Genomic DNA, 20798 nt, shown 5'->3' with positions numbered 1-20798 from the left:
CATCGACTCTACCGTGCGACTCCACTGGGCAGGGACACCGGCAAGGGATAGTAGTAGCTTTTTATTTAATATTTTCATTGATATGTTTATTATTGAAATGTTGTTGTTATATGCATGTGTTAATTTGATTTAATTTCTTTATTTTCTTAAATATGTGGGTAGATAGTATTTATAGAGTTGTAACTTTTTAGTTTTAGTTACTTTTTCTTATTTGTAAGTCGCTTTGGACAAAAGCGTCTGCTAAATGACAAAAGTAAAAAAGTAAAGAGTGTAAAGACCATCGACTCTACCGTGCGACTCCACCGGGCAGGGACACCGGCAAGGGATAGTAGTAGCTTTTTATTTAATTTTTTCATTGATATGTTTATTATTGAAATGTTGTTGTTATATGCATGTGTTAATTTGATTTAATTTCTTTATTTTCTTAAATATGTGGGTAGATAGTATTTATAGAGTTGTAACTTTTTAGTTTTAGTTACTTTTTCTTATTTGTAAGTCGCTTTGGACAAAAGCGTCTGCTAAATGACAAAAGTAAGTAAGTAAGTAAGTAAGTAAATGCTCTCCAGGGCTTCATTTGTTTGATTGTTTACATATGATTTCTGCTTAATATATATATATATATATATATATTAGCAGTCATTCTTCAATGTCCTATAATCCTTCAGAAACCATTGTAAGATTGATTTGCTACTGAAGAGACATTTATTATTATTATTATCAGTGTTGTAAACAGTTATGCTATTTTATATTTAATGTCTCCTTGCTGAATAAAAGCATTATTAAAAAAAAACTTACTGTCCCCAGACTTAGGAGTTTGGTATGAAACAGTAAGTAGCTTTGGATAAAAGTGAGTGTCTCACTGATTACAGTCATTGTCAAAGCAATGAGGAAGTTTGCATGCTATATGGATATGAAACAGCATTTTGGTGAATTATTGTGAAGGGATGTTCCCAGCTTCTCATAAACAGTCATGTGTTTGAAAGTAGCAAATGTAACGGGCAATTTTGTCCAGACTGAAAGCGATATTACAATCAGTGCAATTCAGGACATGTTTTGGTTTTTATGTTGTTACTTTCTACTCATTTCAAAATATCAAGAGAAATGAAACATGGAAAGTGCAACCGAATGCCTCTTGAAATTGGATTTACACCCTGTAAACTCATACATAAATGCACAATTACGTTGGGATGCAGGTGCATGATAAATGTAAGCACCCATTGAGATGTACTTATCCAATGATAAACTTGTCAGATCAGGATCAGTGAACCCAAAACCAGCCTAATGTATGCAACCAATCAACCAACCAGTTGTTCTTGGCTTGCAACGTACCGTGTGGGTATAGTGGAAATATAGTCTTAAATGATGATGCAAGACTGAACATTCCCTTTAAATGTTTGTTTATGTGTGCTTGAACTTCTTCGCACCTTCATGAATTAATGTCTGCTCTTTACACCTTCAGCTTCAGTTTGCCAACGAGCAGAGCGATGCCAGCTGGACCTCGGGCAGTGCCAAAGATCTGGTTTTCCTCGTGCAGGTGTCCTGCCAGGTGAGTGGGCGCACATGCCCATGTCAGCGCTAATAATAAACACCCCCCCTGCCTCAAATAAAAAGCTTCTGACCGTATCAAACGTGAAAGAATTCAGTGCACTACACATCGTTTTGCATCGTGCATCTTCCTCTGTTGGCATGTAATTTGTTGCCTTCCCCCACCTCTCTCTGCCCCTCTTTCCCCAACTCACTCTCTCTCTCTCTCTCTCTTGCTGAAATCTAGGGTAAAACATGGATGGTGCGGCGTTCATACGAAGAGTTCCGGACTCTGGACGCCCACCTGCATCAGTGCATTTACGACCGCCGTTACTCACAGCTCTTGGCCCTTCCTGCCCTATGCGAGATCGGAGACCGGGTGGAGGTGAGCTCAACTAAACTGGATACTAATGTTTTTTTTCTTATTTAGCTTCATCGTAGCTCATGTCGTACCGCTAACGGAGTTAGCTGCTCTGTATTGAGGTCGTCGGCCAGTTATGTAGGTTGGTGCCACTTAGGGACAGTGCTACTAAACTTAATCTTTCACATGTCACTATTGTATTTTCATTTATCATGAGATTATTTTAAATCTGGTAGATTCTAATTACCATTAGATACAAAAGTTTGGGTTCAATACGATTTTGTATTGTTTTTGAAAGAAGTATCTTATGGTGAGCAGGTCTGTTTTTTGATCAAAAATACAGTGAAATATTGTATTGAGAAATATTATTACAATTTAAAATAACTGTTTTATATTTTAAAATGTTAAAATGAATTTTTACCTGTGATGACAAAGCAGAATTTTCAGCAGCCAGTACTCCAGTCTTCAGTGTCACATGATCCCTCAGAAATCATTTGCTGCTCAAGAAACATTTTTTGAATGTTGAAAACAGTGCTTAATAGTTGTTTTTTTTCTCAGAATTCTTTTTCTTTGAATAAAAAATTCAAAATAACAGCGTTTGAAATCTAAATCTTTTGAAACATAAATGTCTTAAATGTACTAACACTTTAATTTTATTTAGGATGCAATAAATTTATTAAAAGTATTTGTTTCTTTACTAAAAAATCAAACTGACCTGAATCTTACATATTTTCATTTGAAAAATAAGTGAGACTTTCATTTGAGCTTAGCATGCATGTTTTTTTCACGCAGATATTCACACCACTGTTGTCGGAGTATCTCAACCGTCTCTCCATGATCGTGGACAATAAGCTGAACTGTGGGCCGGTTCTCACCTGGATGGAGGTGAGAGGCAAGCAGAGCAAAGATGGAAATGCAAACATACATTAGAGTAGATAAGAACTGCAATTTGGAAGCATGTCCAAATTAAACTTATTTAAAGGGATAGTTCACCCTCATGAGTTTCTAAACACATGTTTGTTTCTTTCTTCTGTGGAATACAAAATATATTTTAAAGAACGTTGGAAACCAAGCAACATTGGAGCCCATTGACTTCCATTGTATGGCCAAAAAAAACAGACACTTCTCAAAATATCTTCTTGTTGGAACAACATAAGCATGAAGTTATACATGTATCACAGGCGACCCCCCCCCCCCACACACACACACTTTTTTGTAAAAAATGGCTGAATCTGTTTTGCTAAGATACATTTCATGAATTTTGCTTTGAGATTTCAGCTACCATTCAATATTACAGTTAATGGATTTTCATGCTCTCTACAGATTGACAACCATGGCAACAGGTTCATGCTGAAAGAAGAAGCATCTTTAAACGTCCCTGCCATCGCTGCTGCTCACGTCATCAAGCGCTACACTGCTCAGGCTAGCGATGAGATCTCTATTGAGGTACTCAGACCACTTACTTTTTCCCCTCTGTTGATATATTTCTTTGAGATTGGACATATGAAAGCTTCTAGTTTCTAGTCTAAAGCTCCTTTCAGTGTTGCACATCAAACTACAGCATAAACTCCAAACTCTTCCAGAAGACCTTGTACCCTGTTTGAGTTCTCTCTTTTTCACGTCCTGTCCTTATTCTGCACATGCATGCACAGCCTACCTGGTCCTGGGACAATTTTTCGTTCTCTCTGCTCTTCCTCCTCCGTCATGTCTATTCCTGTCCCCCCTCCCTATACGCTGCTCCATATACAGCGACACTTTCTGGGCCAGAGAATGGGGTGACCCAAACTTAGAACACATTGAGGCCCCTTTTCTCTCTCTATTTCTTTTTGTCTCTCTCTTTCTTTCTCTCTGTCTGTCTGTCACACTTCACTTTCTTTGCATACATATGACATCATTTTTTTCAACTGATCTAGCTAGCTAGCTTTAACCATGTGGCGAGACCATAAAAACCTCTCCGAAACCCTTTGCAACCACCTACAAATGCCTGACGACTTTTCCAAGCACTTTAGCAACCACTTAGTAATGCTGTATTTGTCTGTGTTTGTCTGTTGAATTTTTATATTTGGGCAAGCCTTTTAAAGCCAACATCAACATTTATTTCGACAAACTTTTCCTTTTTGGTTTCTCTCTTTCTCTTTTTCTCTTTTCTCTCATCTCAGGCTTAATGCTTTCTCTTTCTGCTCTCCACTGAGAGATAGGAACTGATACTTTTTTCCCTTCCTCTTTTTTTTTTTTTTTAAACTTGGGTCAAAGTATATTTCGGCACGCAACAGTGCTTTTGAATAGAGATGTTAATTTGATTGTGACTGGATGTTGTTGAGAAGATATGAAGTGTTTTGTCTGCAGTGCGCACACACAGTAATTGCAGCAGTTAACGTGCTTGTGGTTGAAAAATATAAACTGAATCATCATCCTCTTCTATGCTAATATACTTTTATGAAGAGTTTTTGATGGTTTCAATGCACAATTAATTTGCATGTTTGTTACTAGATGTGTGTGTGTGTTTGCATGCTAATCGCTTGCATGTGTCTTTGTTCCTCTTTCTAAAGGTTGGTGATATTTTGTCAGTGATTGACATGCCACCCAAAGACGACACCACGTGGTGGAGAGGAAAGCATGGATTCCAGGTACTGATCTAAACCTTAGAATCTGATTTGGGCCATCTTCGGTAACACTGTAAACATTGAGCCCATCTTTCCCCTCTTTTTTTTCTTCAGGTTGGCTTCTTTCCCAGTGAATGTGTGGAATTAATCAATGAGAAGTTGCCACAGTCGGTCAGCGCTCCTGTCAGTAAGCAAGGTACCATGCACACGGTCTTCTTCAGTATCCAGAGATCAGGATGGTTCTGGAAGTAGAAATGCCTTTTTAAATCTCTATTGCAAAACTGATTGAGATGTACTTCCAGAACCAATATTGCTGAAAAAGTGTCCTGTCATTTTTTTTTTTTTTTTTTTTTTAACTCTTCTTGCTGGTTTATCAATGCTTCGGTACACATCATTTGGTTGTTCATCTTTATTGGCTTTTTCAGAGGTGGACGCTTTGGGCTCCAAACCTGGAGTTAACAACACGACTGGGCCGCCTTCTCCAACATCAGGTAAAGCTACAATGAAACCACAGTCAGATCTTTTGTTCTCTATTGTGACAGCCGAGTGTAGCAGAATATTGAAAAAGAAAAAATGTAGGACAGGGACATAGGGGTGTGCGATATTGACAAAAAAAAATATCTTGATATTTTCTAGACGATATTTTGCTGAGTGTGTTATTGTGCTGGTAATTTAAGGATTGCTGTGGACAGCTGACTCCTAAAGTTTTTAATATTCTTCATATTCTGTGTGGTGCTCAGTTCACACTAATAGAAATTAATCTTTTCCAACAAGTTTAAACTGAGTTTTACATTTTATGGGCATTTTTACCTTTATAAAGCCATTTTTTCTAAAAGTGTCCATTATCTTTTGAGTCAAATTCTTACATTTAATCAGTGAATTAGAATAATAAGACAATTGGGCTGACATGAATGCATTTAACCTGCAATTACAAATGCATAAATAATGTTTTGATATATTAAATACTGATATTTGAAATTATAAAAAAAAAAAAGTTGAAATGTGAAATTAAAACCGCCAATAGGTGGCAGCAAATTACTGTTAATAAGTGAGTCATTGCATTTGAACTGAATCATTAAACAGTTGAGGCATTCATACATAGGAACAAAACACCGTCATGTTGCTCAGAGACGCAAAACAGTTTAATTGAACAGTACAATTTCAAAAAAGATACTTAGTCATATAAGAATTGTTCACAGTAAGATCTGTAAAAACCATTTAGAAAATAGATTTCATTTCAGGCCGTGTTTAAATGGCAATATGTATGCCATTGGATGCGCTATATTTTTGTATAATTCACAGTCTGGAGTCTGTTACTTTACTTATAACACTGTTAACGCACCACAAGACATTTCAGGTGTTTTATTTCAAGATATTTTTGAATGTCTGTGTGGCTGTCTGCTGCATTCGGCAGCAACGCCTCTACTAATAGTGAAACTGAACATTTAACTAGTTCAAAAATAATGCTGCTACTGAGAAATGTCCACAGTTCTTAAATAGTGAAACTCTTTTATCAAGTTACAAGTTTTGTGCACGAGTGTCTGTAAGTGTGTGCATAAAAGAGAGTGAGAGCAGAGATAGAGCATGCATTCCATAAATAATAAAGGAAATTGTCATTTATTTCAACGCCTTTGTGGTTTTTAGTTCTTTAGCTGTGGTAGGCTGCAAGTGTCTTTTGAAATAACTCAAATAATTTGGTTAAGTATACAGTGTCCATATTGAACTGCGGTCACGAAACTACTAAAACTACTTCAGCTGTTCATTTACTGAATAATATTGACAACCAATCAGAATCAAGCATAAAATAGTAATGAAATATTACAATTTAAAAGAACTGTTTTATTTGAATATATTCAAGTGTAATTTATTTCTTTTCAACATCATTACTCTAGTCTTCAGTGTCGCATGATCTTTCAGAAATCATTCTAATATGCTAATTTCCTGCAAAAGAAACTTTTCTTTAACAATTACATATATTGCTGACCCCAGGCTATTTGCATCAATTCTTGAAAAACCTATCAGTCAACCACTAATCATGAATAGCTGATATATCGCCCAACCCTAGTTGTTTTTTTCTCAAAAACACATGCTTTGGTTACTTGACGTTCTAGTGCAGATGATATTAGCATGGCTGCTGTTTTTAAGGTTATTTATAACCTTGAAAGGCACAATTTGTATTTAAAGCTGCTGTATGTAGGATTGAACTAGGTATTGCAGTCCATATTCAAAATATTGGAGAGGGTTTGTTTCACCCGGCCCCTCCTCCTCTGACTTGATGCACACGCAGGTTGCCAGATTAACGACACCAACAGGAACGAGCGCACATGGCGATGAATGAAATGAAATGCGGTGTGTTTTCCGCAAACTGGCAACCTGGGTGCCGAAATACAATTGGGTAAACTGGCAGTGGGTGGGTTTCACAAACCAAAACATATACAGATATTCCGGCCCGGAATGCACATTTTCAAAGGAGAATAACTGACTGTAGCATTGTTTTTCAGATAAACAAGTATGTTAACTTGGCATATTTGCAAACATATTATGGTATTTTTATGCTTTAGTAGAGTCAAAATCCTACATTCAGCAACTTTAAGATTTTAAGGTTGTTGTTTAGTCTGCTAAACATGACAGCAGCATCTTCTAATGAAATGCTTTAATGGTAAATGTATTAGATGCATTTGATGTTTCTGTCGATTGTGTTCCCTATCTTTTTCTCTCAGTTCTTCATCCTTGGTTCTTAAGCCTGGCTGGTAACAACTTTAAAGGATTTACCTAAACTAACATTCCTGTATCCGCCTTTTTCTAACGCCTTTTATCCTTTGAGACAAGCATTTGTAACACGGATTGTGGTTGTTTGTACAGCAGGCAGAGAGAGTGTGGGAGGTTCGGAGAGGATGAGCTTGGGTGTTGGAGGTTGGAGCCACAGCAAAAATGTTGTATAATTCATTCAAGTGCTCATTTGGGCATCATTCTGTAGCATCTGCTGAAGAATTACGGGCCTCTTGTTGTATAAATGAGAATCTGTTAGTAGGCTGTGAGGATTGATTTTGGTCGTGCCTGATCCATGTTATATTGAACGTTTTAACACTGTGTCCTAACCAGACGCGATGCGACAAGATTCCAACAACAAACACTGGAAATGACTAGACAAAGGCAGTGGAAAGGAATGTTTAAATGTAGTTTCACTTATCACAGAACTTTCAGGAGATGTCTTGATCACGTCTGGTTAAGCCACGGTGATGTTAGTTTCTAAGTGCTGCTTGTTAGACTACATTAATGACTTGCATAACCGACATGTTTATGTCTACACTGCGGGCTTTGAAGGGCCCTCATTTAACCTGTTTAACTGTTAACCTACATTTGTTTCATCCAGGTCATTGACCCTGGGGTTTGTGAAGTATCTATAGCAGTGGTTCTCAACCATGGGGTCAGGACTCACTAGGGGGTTCACACTTCCAATGGGACGTGAGGCAGATTAAAATGATTTAAAATAAGACAAAACATAGATTAAAACTGCTAAAAATGAAAATGTCAGCAAAATCATTTTTCTTTAAGAAGTTCCTTACATTTTTGTTTAAGAACCAGGGTTTTAAAACCTGCATATAAGTGTGATTTCTAGAAATTTTTCTCCCCTAAATTTGATCAGTTTTGTCAAGTAAAAATTTTGAGTGTAAATTGCTATTTGTGAGTAAAAAATAGTTGTCAAAACCCTGTAATCACAAACTAGAAAAGTCATAAATTCACAGGCAACAAAACATGTGTAAACCCTCATTTAAAGAACATTGTTATTAAAATGACAGAATTTAATTGAGTTATTTATGGTAATATTACCACTCCTAGTTTCTCTAAATTAAAAAAAAGTTTGAAAATGAGCAGCTTTGAAATATGATTTTAAAAAGGTTGAGAACCACTGATCAATAGCTATATCACCTTCTCAGAGTAACATGGTTTTTAGACCTATGGCTGATCTGCACAAATGGAACACAACCAGGAGTTGTAAACTTCATAGATTAGAGCTTACTGATTGGCTTTTTAGTTGTTTTGGTGTGGTTTTCTTCTCTTAATGGGTCAGAGTGCTCATATGGAAAATTATTTTGTACGTTCAAGTCACCTGTTAGTGCTCTGCAAAGTTTGCAGGTTTCAGATAACTTTTTAATGAGATTGTGAATAGGGAGTGTATGAAGCTAGTCAGCCACCATATGAAATTTGTAGCATTTGTGTAGCATTTTTTTCAGCCTAATACACCTCAGGAGTTGTTACTGAGCAGTTTAGAGATTTACAATCCCATTTATTTAGAATCAGAATCCGAATTAGCTTTATTGGCCAAGTATGTTTACACATACAAGGAATTTGTTGTAGTGACAGAAGCTCCACAGTGCAACAGAAAGACAGGAACAGGACAGGACACAGGTAATAAAAGAATAATATACAAATAGGCAATGTACAAAATAGCAAAAACACAATATATAATATTGACAATTATGTGTGTACAGGTCTGATATGTACAAATTTGAAATGAAAAAAATAAATAAAATAAGTGTGGTGAATAAATAATGTATAATAGAGTTGTGTGTTCCGCGTTTATCGTCAAGTGTTCATGAGATGGATTGACTGAGGGAAGAAACTGTTCCTGTGTCTGGTCGTTCTGGTGCTCAGAGCTCTGTAGCGTCGACCAGACGGTAACAGTTCAAAGAGGGAGTGTGCTGGATGTGAGGGGTCCAGAGTGATTTTACCAGCCCTTTTGCTCACTCTGGATAAGTACAGTTCTTGGAGAGTGGGGAGGGTTGTACCAATGATTCGCTCAGCAGTCCGGACTACCTTCTGTAGTCTTCTGAGGTCAGATTTGGTAGCTGAGCTGAACCAGACAGTTATTGAAGTGCAGAGGATGGATTCAATGATGGCAGAGTAGAACTGTTTCAGCAGCTCCTGTGGCAGATTGAACTTCCTTAGCTGGCGGAGGAAATGCAACCTCTCAATCGAGTCAATGTGATTTACATAATAAATGTCGAAAACGTCATAAATTGTTGGGGTTTTAAGTATATTGTTTGTTTTATATTAATTTAAAATATAATAATATATATTTGACATAAATTCAATTGGATGGATTTATATATAATATAATTTTATATTAGGTTGTTTTTTATTTATTATTATATACTTAAACCCCCCTCTGTGTACGTCAGGTGTTGTCTGTGTTTGCAGGCATCCCAAATGAACACGTTTTGTCAAGTGAAGTGTATTTTTCAGATATTCTCTGCTGAGTGTGTAGGGAGCAGTAAACAACATGTGGTGTGTGAAAGTGTGCAGTCCATATTTTAATTTGCCTGATTAGCTCTTTGTCGCCCCCTTTTGGCAGTGTCTAAGAAACACGGCAAGCTGATTGGCTTCCTGCGCACCTTTATGAAGTCCAGACCCACCAAACAAAAGCTAAAGCAGAGGGGAATCCTGAAAGAACGGGTGTTCGGCTGTGACCTTGGCGAGCATCTCCTCAACTCTGGCCAAGATGGTAAAGAAACAGTTTTTCGTAATGTGCTTTAAGATGGGAACATTGCAGTTTGAAGTTCTAATTTTGTGATATTTGTGTGATCAAACTTCAGTGCCGCAGGTCTTAAAGAGCTGCTCAGAGTTCATAGAGAAGCATGGTGTGGTGGATGGCATCTACAGACACTCTGGTGTGTCCTCCAACATACAGAAACTCAGGTGCGTCCGAAAATGTCCCATATCCTGGTCTGATTTACTCTTCAGGATTTTGAACAATGTACTTCATTCTAGAAGTTTATATAAAGGTTGTCATGGATCACTCCTTTATTCTGTACACACTAAAAATGATAATTTATGTACATTTATGCACTTTATATGCATGACCATGAATTCTGTTGCATCTCATCCTGATCAGGCATGAGTTTGACAGTGAAAATGTTCCAGACCTGACGAAAGACATGTACATGCAGGATATTCACTGCGTCGGCTCGCTGTGCAAACTCTACTTCAGAGAGCTGCCCAATCCTCTGCTCACGTACCAACTCTACGACAAGTATGCTGTAAGTAATTCTGGCTCTAGCATAAGCTATGTTTTAACCTTCTGCAAAATTAGGATTTCAAAAAAATTTTTTTAACCATGGTCATTAGTGCTGTGTATCACCAACAAAGTCCCGATACGATACGTATCACGATACGGGGCACTGAATTTCACCTCAGAACAATTCAGTAAAACAGCTGTTTATTAAGCACTGCATACTATAGAGCCATTGCTAACTTTAGGCAGAGCAGGCAGTTGACCTCTGCATTATGAAGGGCCTCCATAACTGTACATCAGTACAATATAAGTAATGGCATTAGAGCCCTGCATTTCGGCCCGGGCCCGATGGGCCCCGACTTTTTTACGCCCCTAGGGCTGGGCTTTGGGCCAAAAAAATGATGTCGTAGGCTATTTTAAGTTGTTTCCACTGAAAAAAGTGCAAGTGCTCTGGTGCCTCCATGTCCTGCAGAGCGTGCTTTAGCTTCCACTCTCCTTGGATATAGGCTAGAGCACATTATTATTATAGCAGGTTTAACATTTAAACATTTTTAAATACTTGAACTGTTTTAGTATATCAATAGATTGTATTTTAGGCAAGTCATGATGATTTGAGAAGGCTAAATTTATCAAACATAGGTTATGATCAGCTCACTGTCTGCCGCTGGCCGCTTGGTCGTTACTTTAAAAAAACAAAAACTTAGGACTTATTACTATATTTAACGAACAAAAATGCTCCAAACGTTTCTCTAAATTAACTTAAAACTTCTCTAAATTTTGCCATTTTTAATAGCCGTTTTGGGAGAAGGGGAAAAAAAGACAGGCTCGGGTCGGACTCGGGCTGGTAATTCTGATAAGCTGTCGGACACGGGCCGGGCTAGGGCCTGAGCGTCTCAGGCCAGGGCCGAGCTAGGGCCTAAATTTGAGGCCTGTGCAGGGCTCTAAATGGCATGTGTTTAATGTTTACATTGGGCACTCCCCACCTGGTAAAATATTCTGATTGCTTGCATCTTGTTTGCTTGCATCTTGCCCATAAATAATAATGTACTTATTCTAATAAATTTAGATTTGTAATGTTCTCATATTAATATATAAAAAAAATCATCTTAACATTGCTAGTAGGTTATCATTGCACAAATTAACACTCTCTCTACATTTAAAAAAATAAAAATAAAAGGTAGAAGAGTTCTTCACTGTATCTAATGCACACACACACCGGTCACGTTGCGGCCGCACACAGACATTCAGCAACAAACTTTTTAGCGCTGCCCCACAATTTGATCTATAAAATAGCTTAATCGCTACATTATCTTTCTCAACAAGGAGCTGCTAACATCATTGTTTCTAAAGGAATTAAAGCCACAGTTTCACTGTTACGGTGGTAATTCATACATACACGGCATCTCTCTCTCTCTCTCTCTCTCTCTCTCTCTCTCATAAGTGAACACTTGATGAATTACAGTTTTCTGAGAATCAAATCAAATATTTTCCTGTCTGTCCAGGAATGTATGGGAGAGATGACGGAGGAAGAAAGACTGGTGAAAGTACATGATGTTATCCAGCAACTTCCTCCTCCTCACTACCGGTAACCCCAATACTCACTACACATGGATCACAAGTAGCGTCTGTCATTGAAAGTGTGACAGAGAGAGCAGTGATATCTTTGTGTTTGTCTCAGCACTTTGGAGTACCTCATCAGACACCTGGCCCATTTGGCCACCTGCAGTGGAGAGACGAACATGCACATTAAGAATCTGGCCATTGTCTGGGCCCCCAATCTGCTCAGGTAGCTTTAACTACATAAACAACACACAGTGTGGTGATAATAGTATCCATTTCAGCCAATGATAACAATATTATGATATTTATATTAACAATATATTTTCATTTATATTATTTTTATTTTGTACATTTTAGTTATATATATTATATCTATATCACCATCTGTCTGCTCAGGTTGATATTGGAGACAGTTAAAGGGATAGTTCACCCATAGATAAAAATTCTGTAATCATTTACTCACTCTCAAATTGTTCCAAAAGAAGATATTTTGAAGAATGTTGGTAACCAATCAGTTGACCGTAGCCATTGAGTTTTTTCCATATTATGGAAGTCAATGACTACAGATAACTGTTTGGTTACTAAGATTCTTCACAATATCTTCTTTTGTGCTCAACAGAAGAAGGAAACTCATACAGTTTTGGAACAACTTGATGGTGAGTAAATGAAGACAGAGTTTTCACTTCACTGCAAAAAATGCTTTTCTTACTTAGATTTTTTGTCTTGTTTTCAGCCAAAATATCTAAAAAAATATCTTAAATCAAAGAGGATTTTCTAGACAAGTAAAAATTGTCTTGTTTTCAGAAAAAACAAGTCAAAATTAAGTGAGTTTTTGTTTATAACAAGCAAAATAATCTTATTTCAAACAGAAAACAAGATTATTTCTCTTACCCCATTGGCAGATTATTTTGCTTGTTTCAGGCAAAAGCTATCTTAATTTTGACTTTTTTTTTCTGAAAACAAGACAATAAGTTTTACTTGTCTAGAAAATCCTTCTTGATTTAAGAATGTTTATATATTTTGGCTGGAAATGACAAAAAAATCTAAGATAAGCATTTTTTGCAATGTTTTTGGTCATATCAGAAAAAGTTCATTGATTATCAAGACTTTAAAATAATATTTTAAAGGTACTGTATGTAAGTTTTTGACTCTACTAAAGCATAAAAATACCATAATATGTTTGCAGATATTTACGAAACATGCTAAGTTAACATATTTGTTTATCTGAAAAACAATGCTACAGTCAGTTATTCTCCTTTGAAAATGTGCATTCTGGCCCGAAATGTCGGTTTGTGGTTTGGTTTGTGAAACCCAGCCACTGCCAGTTTACCCAATTGTATTTCGGCACGCCAGGTTGCCAGTTTGCAGAAAACAGTGCATTTCATTTCATTCATCGTCATGTGCGCTCGTTCCTGTTGGTGTCGTTAATCTGGCAACCCGGGTGAAAAAAAACCCTCTCCAATATTTTGAATTTGGGCTGCAATACCTAGTGTCAATCCTACATACAGCACCTTTTAGCCAAAATATCAGTATTGTTTACTGCTGAAAACACTTACATGAGATTTGTATTGTCATCATTGACGTTCTCACTGCAGCTTAAGCATTTTTGTTGTGGGTTTTACTAGTACAGGCTCAGGGTTCAAAGTAAAACACGATTATGAAGCAGAATCTGCTGTTGTTTTGTTTCAGATCCAAAGAAATTGAAGCAGCAGGCTTAAGCGGTGCTGATCCATTTAAAGAAGTGCGCATCCAGTCCGTGGTCGTGGAGTTTCTGCTCAGCAATGTGGAAGTTCTGTTCAGTGACTCCTTCACTTCTGTTGGCCGTTTCAGTGCAGGTATGTTGAACCAACAAATCTGTCTCTCTATAGATGTTCAAATTCATCAGTAAACCACTCATTCAGTCCGGTGTCTTCAAACAGCACTTTCATTAAACAGTCAGTGATGTTGGTTTTGTTCTAAAACCTAGTGAGCTGCCTACTTAAGCAGTATTGTAATGCATCATAGCCAAAAAAAGTAGGCATTTGAATTATGCTGCCTTCAAAGATACAGTGCGTTCTTTTGGCAACAATGTCGTATCCTTCAAGAAGAAACCAGTTCCGTAATGTGACAAGCTCAGTGACAAACTTTAGTAAGAATACTGCTTATGCAGACAATACACAGTGTTTTGGAACAGAGCTGTCTGGTAAACCGATATACAGTAGAAGAGAGAATGTGTTTAATAACTTCCTTTGCCAGCCTTTGGTTGAAATTGATATCTGATGCAACTTTTGGACCTTAATTTCTCCTGTGTTTTCTTCTCTTCTGAGTTGCAGCTAGTCTTGTTTTTATATTTAACAGTGATATGTGACTCCTACAACAAGGCCTGTGCACTCCTCTCTTTTCTTTTTCATCCCTTATGACACAACATGAAATACCTATAATAATCAACATAAATGTAATATTTTAGGGCTGGGCGATGTAGTTAAATTATTGCACTATTTTGCAATATTATTGTAATATTTTTGCATTTTAATTGTATTTATCTTGATATTTACACTACTGTTCTGAAGCTTTGGATCAGTATGATTCAGTACGATGAAGAAATTTGTACTGTTATTTAGCAGGGATGCATTAAATTGATCAAAAGTGACACTAAAGACATTTATAATTTCTGTTTCAAATAAATTCTGTTCTTCCTAACGTATATTTATCAAACAATCTTGAAAAAAAAGTTTCTATTTAAGCAGCACAATTGTTTTCAACATTGATAATAATATAAAATGTTTCTTGAACACCATTTATATTCGCAATCTTTCTGACCTCAAACTTTTGAGCAACAGTAAATGAATTTGCTCTGAAATTTTTTTTAAATAGTCATGTTTTATACACACTGAACAGTCATTTCAACCAAACTGCCACTGCTGACATGTAAATTCATAGTAAAATCATAAAATAAATTGAATAAAATAAAAAATATAGTTAAAATTATCAAGGCATGTTTTCCAAAATTAACCAAAAAAATGTTAATCACTTAATTAATCAAATTAACAGTTAATCATTTTTATTTGTATCCACCAATATGGAGTATGCATACTTACAAGTAATATTTACTTGAATATGTTTTATTAAAGAATTTTAAATTATGTAAAATGCCACATGGGGACTTCTGTGAATATTTTTAACTCCAAATCTTTTATTTTTATTTTTATGAATGATCAAAACACTTCCAGTGAGTTTTAAATTTAGAAACCCTATTAAAATCTCTTTAAAAGGGTCATCGGATGCAAAATTCACTTTACATGTTGTTTGAGCATAAATGTGTGTGTACACATCCATTTTATAATGATAAAAATCCACCCAGTGTTTTTTTTTTTTTTTTAATCCCTGTTTTTAAATCCCCTTTCTTAAATCAGGCTGCCAGAATGACATAGTTCTGCACAGACCGCTCCCATGATTTTGATTGACAAGGCCGTCTTACCTTAGACCCGCCCTGAGTGAGCTGAGAGCTGTCCGCCATTGTGTTGACTCCGGTGCAGGGGAAGACAAGAATGTCTCGAATTAAGCGATTGAGGTGTTATGTTGTTGGATGTAATAATGAACATAGCAGTCGTCATTTACTCCCGACATCTGAGCCGCTGAAGATGCAGAGAATTAACGTTACTTTCATTTTTGAAGGGAATGCACCGATCCCAAATCAGCAGCAGTCAGCAGAGCTCATTAGCATTTAAAGCAACATGGACTAAAACAGAGTGCTGAAAACAGACCTGATTTTGACAGGGTAAAACGGTGTTTTTACACTACCATTGAGAAATTTTAACCAAAGTATGTTATAGACTTTTCATTAAGACCCTAAAGAATCAAATCAACTTGTGGAAAATGGGCATCCGATGACCCCTTTAATATTGAAAATTGCAATACGATGGAGGTGAGTTTAAATTAATTTCCTTTAAAATTATTGCAAATAAATTATAAATATTTAATATGTCCCCCAGCCCAGTTATTTTCATAAGTTAGTCTCTTGTGATGAGCTTGGCTAACACAGCACAGTGGAACATGTTGACAATGGCCTCACCCATGTGTAAGTGAGGCTTACTGAGAGCGAGCTGTGTGTTTCCATAGTGACAAGAGGGGCGGAGTACAAGATCTCACGCCAGCCCCGAACACGCCTGGTTAGTCTTCAGGAGGCGAGGGGGGAGTCCTGTTTGACTGACCCCTCCTATCTGGACCCAGAGCTACGACGCTTCTCCGTGCTATGAGATCCAGATTGACCCTCTACAGTGGACTCTTAAATCACAATCTGTTCTACCAGGAAAAACCTGGTCAAGCCAGCTTAAGGGGCCATACAGACAGTACATACTGTTGAGTTAAAAACTCCCATGTATTGTTTTTTAAAAATCAGTAAGACTTTGTATATAGACATCCATTAAACAACTCCGGTGTGTCCTGTGTGAATGGCTCAGCTTGGAATATGGCATCTGGTTTTGTTGCTGTTCCAAGGTGTACCAGGTCAAAATCAGGTTCATCAGTTAGTTGACCAGCTGATCAACCATGTAAACCAGCTAATGACCATGAATGACCTGCTAGAAACCATGCAAATCTTTTTTTTTTTAGCAGGGATCAAAAAGATATTATCAATGTTCATGAATGGATGTATGGATGTTTACACAATAGTTTGGGCTCAGTAAGATTTTTTTGTGGAAGAAATTAATACTTTTAAGGACACACTAAAGTGATCAAAAGTGACCGCAAAGCCATTTATAGTTTATATTACATATGATTTCCATTTCATACATATAAATGCTGTTGTTTTTAGTTTTTTTTACAAAAAAAAAAAGTTTTAAGCAGCACAACTGTTTTCAACATTGATGATAAAACGAAATGTTTCTTGACCTGTAAATCAGCATGTTAGAATGATTCCTGAAGGATCATGTGACACTGGAGACTGGAATAATGATGCTGAAAATTCAGCTTTGCATCACAGGAATAAATTACATTTTAAAATGTACTAAAATAGAAATAATATTTCACATTTGCACTGTTTGTACTGTATATTTGATCCAATAAATGCAGTCTTGGTGAACAAGAGATCTTTCTAAAATCTTACCAAGCCCAAACTTTATAACCATTTGCTTTATATGCCATTTAGCTATGTCATTTTCCACATGGATGGACTATTTTGAGAGCTGTTTTTGTCGAGGACAGCTATAAATGACATATTTGTAACTGTACAGCACACAGGTGGATATAAGGCAATAAATCATTTTGTTGACATTTATTAATCTCTTATTTTTTTTGTATGAGAAAGTATTAATATTAGGCAAAATGTTTATGGTTCCTATTAATTGATCTTTTCACCTATATAAATTTGATTTCATTAAGTAGGACATTGAGGAAAATCATTAGGTAACATGGGTAAATGGGATGGACTTTAAAGTAAAAATCTGAGCTATAGAGTGTCTGTTTGTGGACTCGACTCTGAGACGTTAACAGCAGGTAAAGTGTCTTTTAGTTGTTTTCTGTATGTCAGCTTATGTTTGTGTTAATCATAGGTTTCTTCTACAAATTAACCCCAAATATTATTCTTGAGCAAACAGCTTTTAAATGTTATGCACAAGCGTTACAATCTTTCTCAATGTGCAAAAACGTTATACTTTTGCAGGCTTTGTATTCGATTTATTTCTCTACTCGTCTAATGTCCCAGACTTTACAGGCTTCGCGAGGCCCAAAAAAAGTTCTACGCAAGTGCAAAGTACAAGAGTTCCTAGATATTCAAGCTCAATTGCAAATCATAATGCATGTTTTATTACACACTGAATTCTCAACATTGCTAAAAGAGGCACTAAAAGGTGCATAACCGGACTAGACTCAGTATTGCAAATTGTGCATGTTAAATCTGAGTAAGCACCAGCAAAGCATGTGCATTTGTGTACTTGCGTAGAGTTTGTTTCTGGCCTCAACCCCTTATGTTTTTGTGAACTTCCAACCTGTTGGTCAGCCCATGTATTTCTTCTACAAAGCTTGTTGCAGTAGAGCTGTATGGACTACGGAAGCTTTGGAGGAGCTGATGTTTTTTGTTGATGCTTGGGTGTCTTTCTGTTTGCAGTGTATCATGTTGAATCCTGTTTGTTGTCAATCGCAGTGTTCTTCGCTGCAGTATTGCATTTACTCGCTTTTGAGCTTTGGCTTAATGGATCTGAATATGATTTTTTTTTTTTTTTTTTTTCTGGCTCCACAGCACGACAGTCTCTGACCAGACCCAAGTCGTTTGTGTCCACCAGGCTTCTGTCTTTGGAGGAGGCGCAGGCCCGCACACAAGCTCCACTTCTCCTTCAGGGATCTCCTCACCACGCCATCAGCCAGTTTCACACTGTACTGGACCTGCCCGCTGACAAGTGGGTTTCTTTGAACAAATCAATGACTTTGAGGAATAGTTAACCTGCAGATTAAGTTCTTTTGATTCATGATGTTTTGATTCAAGAGCTATTACTATAAATATAAATACAAGCATTTGTGCTAAATTTTTATTTATTTTTTCTTGTATCTTTTAGGAGGAAAAGAGGGATGAAGGTCCGGAAGTCGGCAGGTGGGAGCTGGAAGACTTTTTTTGCCATCGGGAAAACTACAGCGGCAGGTCAACGCAAACCCACCAGGATCACCTCTTTATTCCAGCCTGCTACCTCTCATGCAGGTATAAGAGAGATCTCATCCATTTCTTTAGATCGTACTTCATTCTAAATAGATTTGCATGCTGATGTGAAAATGATGCAGTTTTTAGTGCTGTATGTGTGCTTTAGGTTGCAGGGTGGACAGTGTGACACTCAGGTCAGCAAAGAGTGAAGAGTCCCTGTCATCTCAGCACAGTGGAGCAGGTATGAATGACATTTGGTAACACCAGGGACCAATGTAATAAGATTTAAGACCTAAAAGATTGGTACTTTAAAATGTGAAAAAAATACTTTTAAATATGTAAGTGTAAAAAATAGCTAATAATTTTTCATTATTATTGTACAATTATAAAAGTGTGTATGTATACTGTTCAAAGATTTGGTGTCAGTCAGATTTCTTTTGAAAGAAATATATATTTCTATTCAGCAAGGATGCATTAAATTGATTAAAAGTGAGAGCAAATATTTCTGTAACAAATACTTTCCATTTATCAGAGTCCTGAAAAAAAAGTGTCACCTCAGAAATGATTTTTGAACCCGTTTTCAACATTGCTTATAAAAAGAAAAGTTTCTTTTAGCATCAAATCAGCATATCGTAATGATTTCTGAAGGATCATGTGACACTGAAAACAGGAGTAATTGCTTCTGAGCAAATTCAGCTTTGCCATCACAGGAATGAATTTTAAAGTATATTAAAATAGAAAACAGTTATTTTAAATTGCAATAATACTTTTTTGTACTGTTAATCAATAAAATACTGTTGTACTGTTAGTCAAATAAATGCAGCCTTGGTAAGTGATACATTTTTTAAAATATATATTTTTTTAAATCTTACTGACTATACATGCAGTACTATATATCATAAAATTCAATATAGAAATGTTTTAAATTATATCATTGAAAAGTAAGCGTCATGTGTGATGCTCTGTTTTCTTCTCAGGTCAGGGAAAGATACAACGCTTACGAAGACCTCGCTCCAGCAGTGATGGTCTCTCGCTGGCTGCCTCCGTTGATCCGCAGCTCCTTCCCCAGCATTCCCCATCTAGAATCCATCCAAGCCGCTCTTACGACAGCCTGTTGCCCGAGGAAACCCGTGATGCAGATGAGGAGGAAAATGAAGATGAAGAGGATGAGGAGGGTGTGTACATGTTGCCTGATTTCTCCCAGGAGCCATCTGCCTCATGGATGGCAGAAGATGTCATTGACTTTAGCCCCACCTTCCTGGAAGATGGGCCAATAGGGTTGGGGAGCACGGCTGTTGATCCTAGCGGCAGGGAGTCCCCTCCTGCGGCCGCACCCCCTCCCTACCGCTGCCTGAGCCATCAAGCCCACACCCGGACTGGTAGCCAGCGCTCAATCACAGAAGATCCAGACTCCGTTCTCAATCAATCGGAGGCCGCAGCCCGTCGTAGTTTGATCCTGGCTGCAGCAGCTCCACCTCAGCAAGTGTTCTGTCAGCACAGGCCGTCTGCAGTCACTAATGCTTCCGCAAGCACAGCTCAGCAAGGCGAATCAAACCTAAGCCCATCCCATAGCCAGACGCCAGCTCCAGCGACCTCTGCACCCCCGTCTCAGCCCCCTCAAGAGAGGCGTTCCTTTACACGTAAAGTGGTTCATGCACTTTCACCTAAAGCGCCTAAATCCCCCCCTCTGGACATCTCGGTTCCGATCGCCATCAGTGTACCTGCTAAGGTGAATTTGAGCGTAACATATTTGGTGATTTTGTAGGGGCACAAACATAATGTAGTGGTATTATTTGGACTAATACCTCTAAAATAAAGTGTATCCTAATTTAATGTGCAGAGAACCTCAAGTAAACCATTTTAACTATTTTAAGGTTCTGGAAATGATTGGTGGACGAGCTGGCGAATTGCAACCTGGACTTCCAAGTAGTGGACCACCTCAGCCACCCCAGATGATATCTATGCTCCTGAGGTCATGTGATTTTCAGCTCACGGAGAGCTGCCAGCAAGAGCTCAACAGTAAGTTGGGCCCCGTCGCCAAAATCAAGGGTCCTAGTGAGTACACACTCTGATTATGGCCTAATGCATTGGTTCCCAAACTTTTCAGATGGGACACCCTTATCTATG

The 20798-nt window shown here is 37.4% G+C and overlaps 1 protein-coding gene across 1 annotated transcript in view; it reads left to right on the top strand.

Moving 5' to 3' along the window:
- Window positions 1–20798, top strand: part of LOC306887261 (uncharacterized protein) — a 57564-nt gene that overhangs the window by 31406 nt on the left and 5360 nt on the right. Inside the window, exons 6-23 of the mRNA XM_079444879.1 lie at window positions 1460–1546; window positions 1772–1909; window positions 2678–2770; window positions 3209–3331; window positions 4435–4512; window positions 4603–4684; window positions 4914–4979; window positions 9845–9994; window positions 10086–10188; window positions 10385–10529; window positions 12007–12089; window positions 12183–12290; window positions 13754–13899; window positions 18279–18435; window positions 18592–18731; window positions 18838–18912; window positions 19649–20400; window positions 20546–20726. Of these exons, the coding sequence (XP_079301005.1) occupies window positions 1460–1546; window positions 1772–1909; window positions 2678–2770; window positions 3209–3331; window positions 4435–4512; window positions 4603–4684; window positions 4914–4979; window positions 9845–9994; window positions 10086–10188; window positions 10385–10529; window positions 12007–12089; window positions 12183–12290; window positions 13754–13899; window positions 18279–18435; window positions 18592–18731; window positions 18838–18912; window positions 19649–20400; window positions 20546–20726 (2707 nt within the window). The remainder of the gene's footprint in view (window positions 1–1459; window positions 1547–1771; window positions 1910–2677; window positions 2771–3208; window positions 3332–4434; window positions 4513–4602; window positions 4685–4913; window positions 4980–9844; window positions 9995–10085; window positions 10189–10384; window positions 10530–12006; window positions 12090–12182; window positions 12291–13753; window positions 13900–18278; window positions 18436–18591; window positions 18732–18837; window positions 18913–19648; window positions 20401–20545; window positions 20727–20798) is intronic.

This window comes from Barbus barbus (genome assembly GCF_936440315.1).
Source record: "Barbus barbus genome assembly, chromosome: 21".
In the NCBI taxonomy this organism is placed as follows: Eukaryota; Metazoa; Chordata; class Actinopteri; order Cypriniformes; family Cyprinidae; genus Barbus; species Barbus barbus.
Note: the sequence above shows the minus strand (reverse complement) of the source record. Positions and strands in the feature narration are given on the sequence as shown.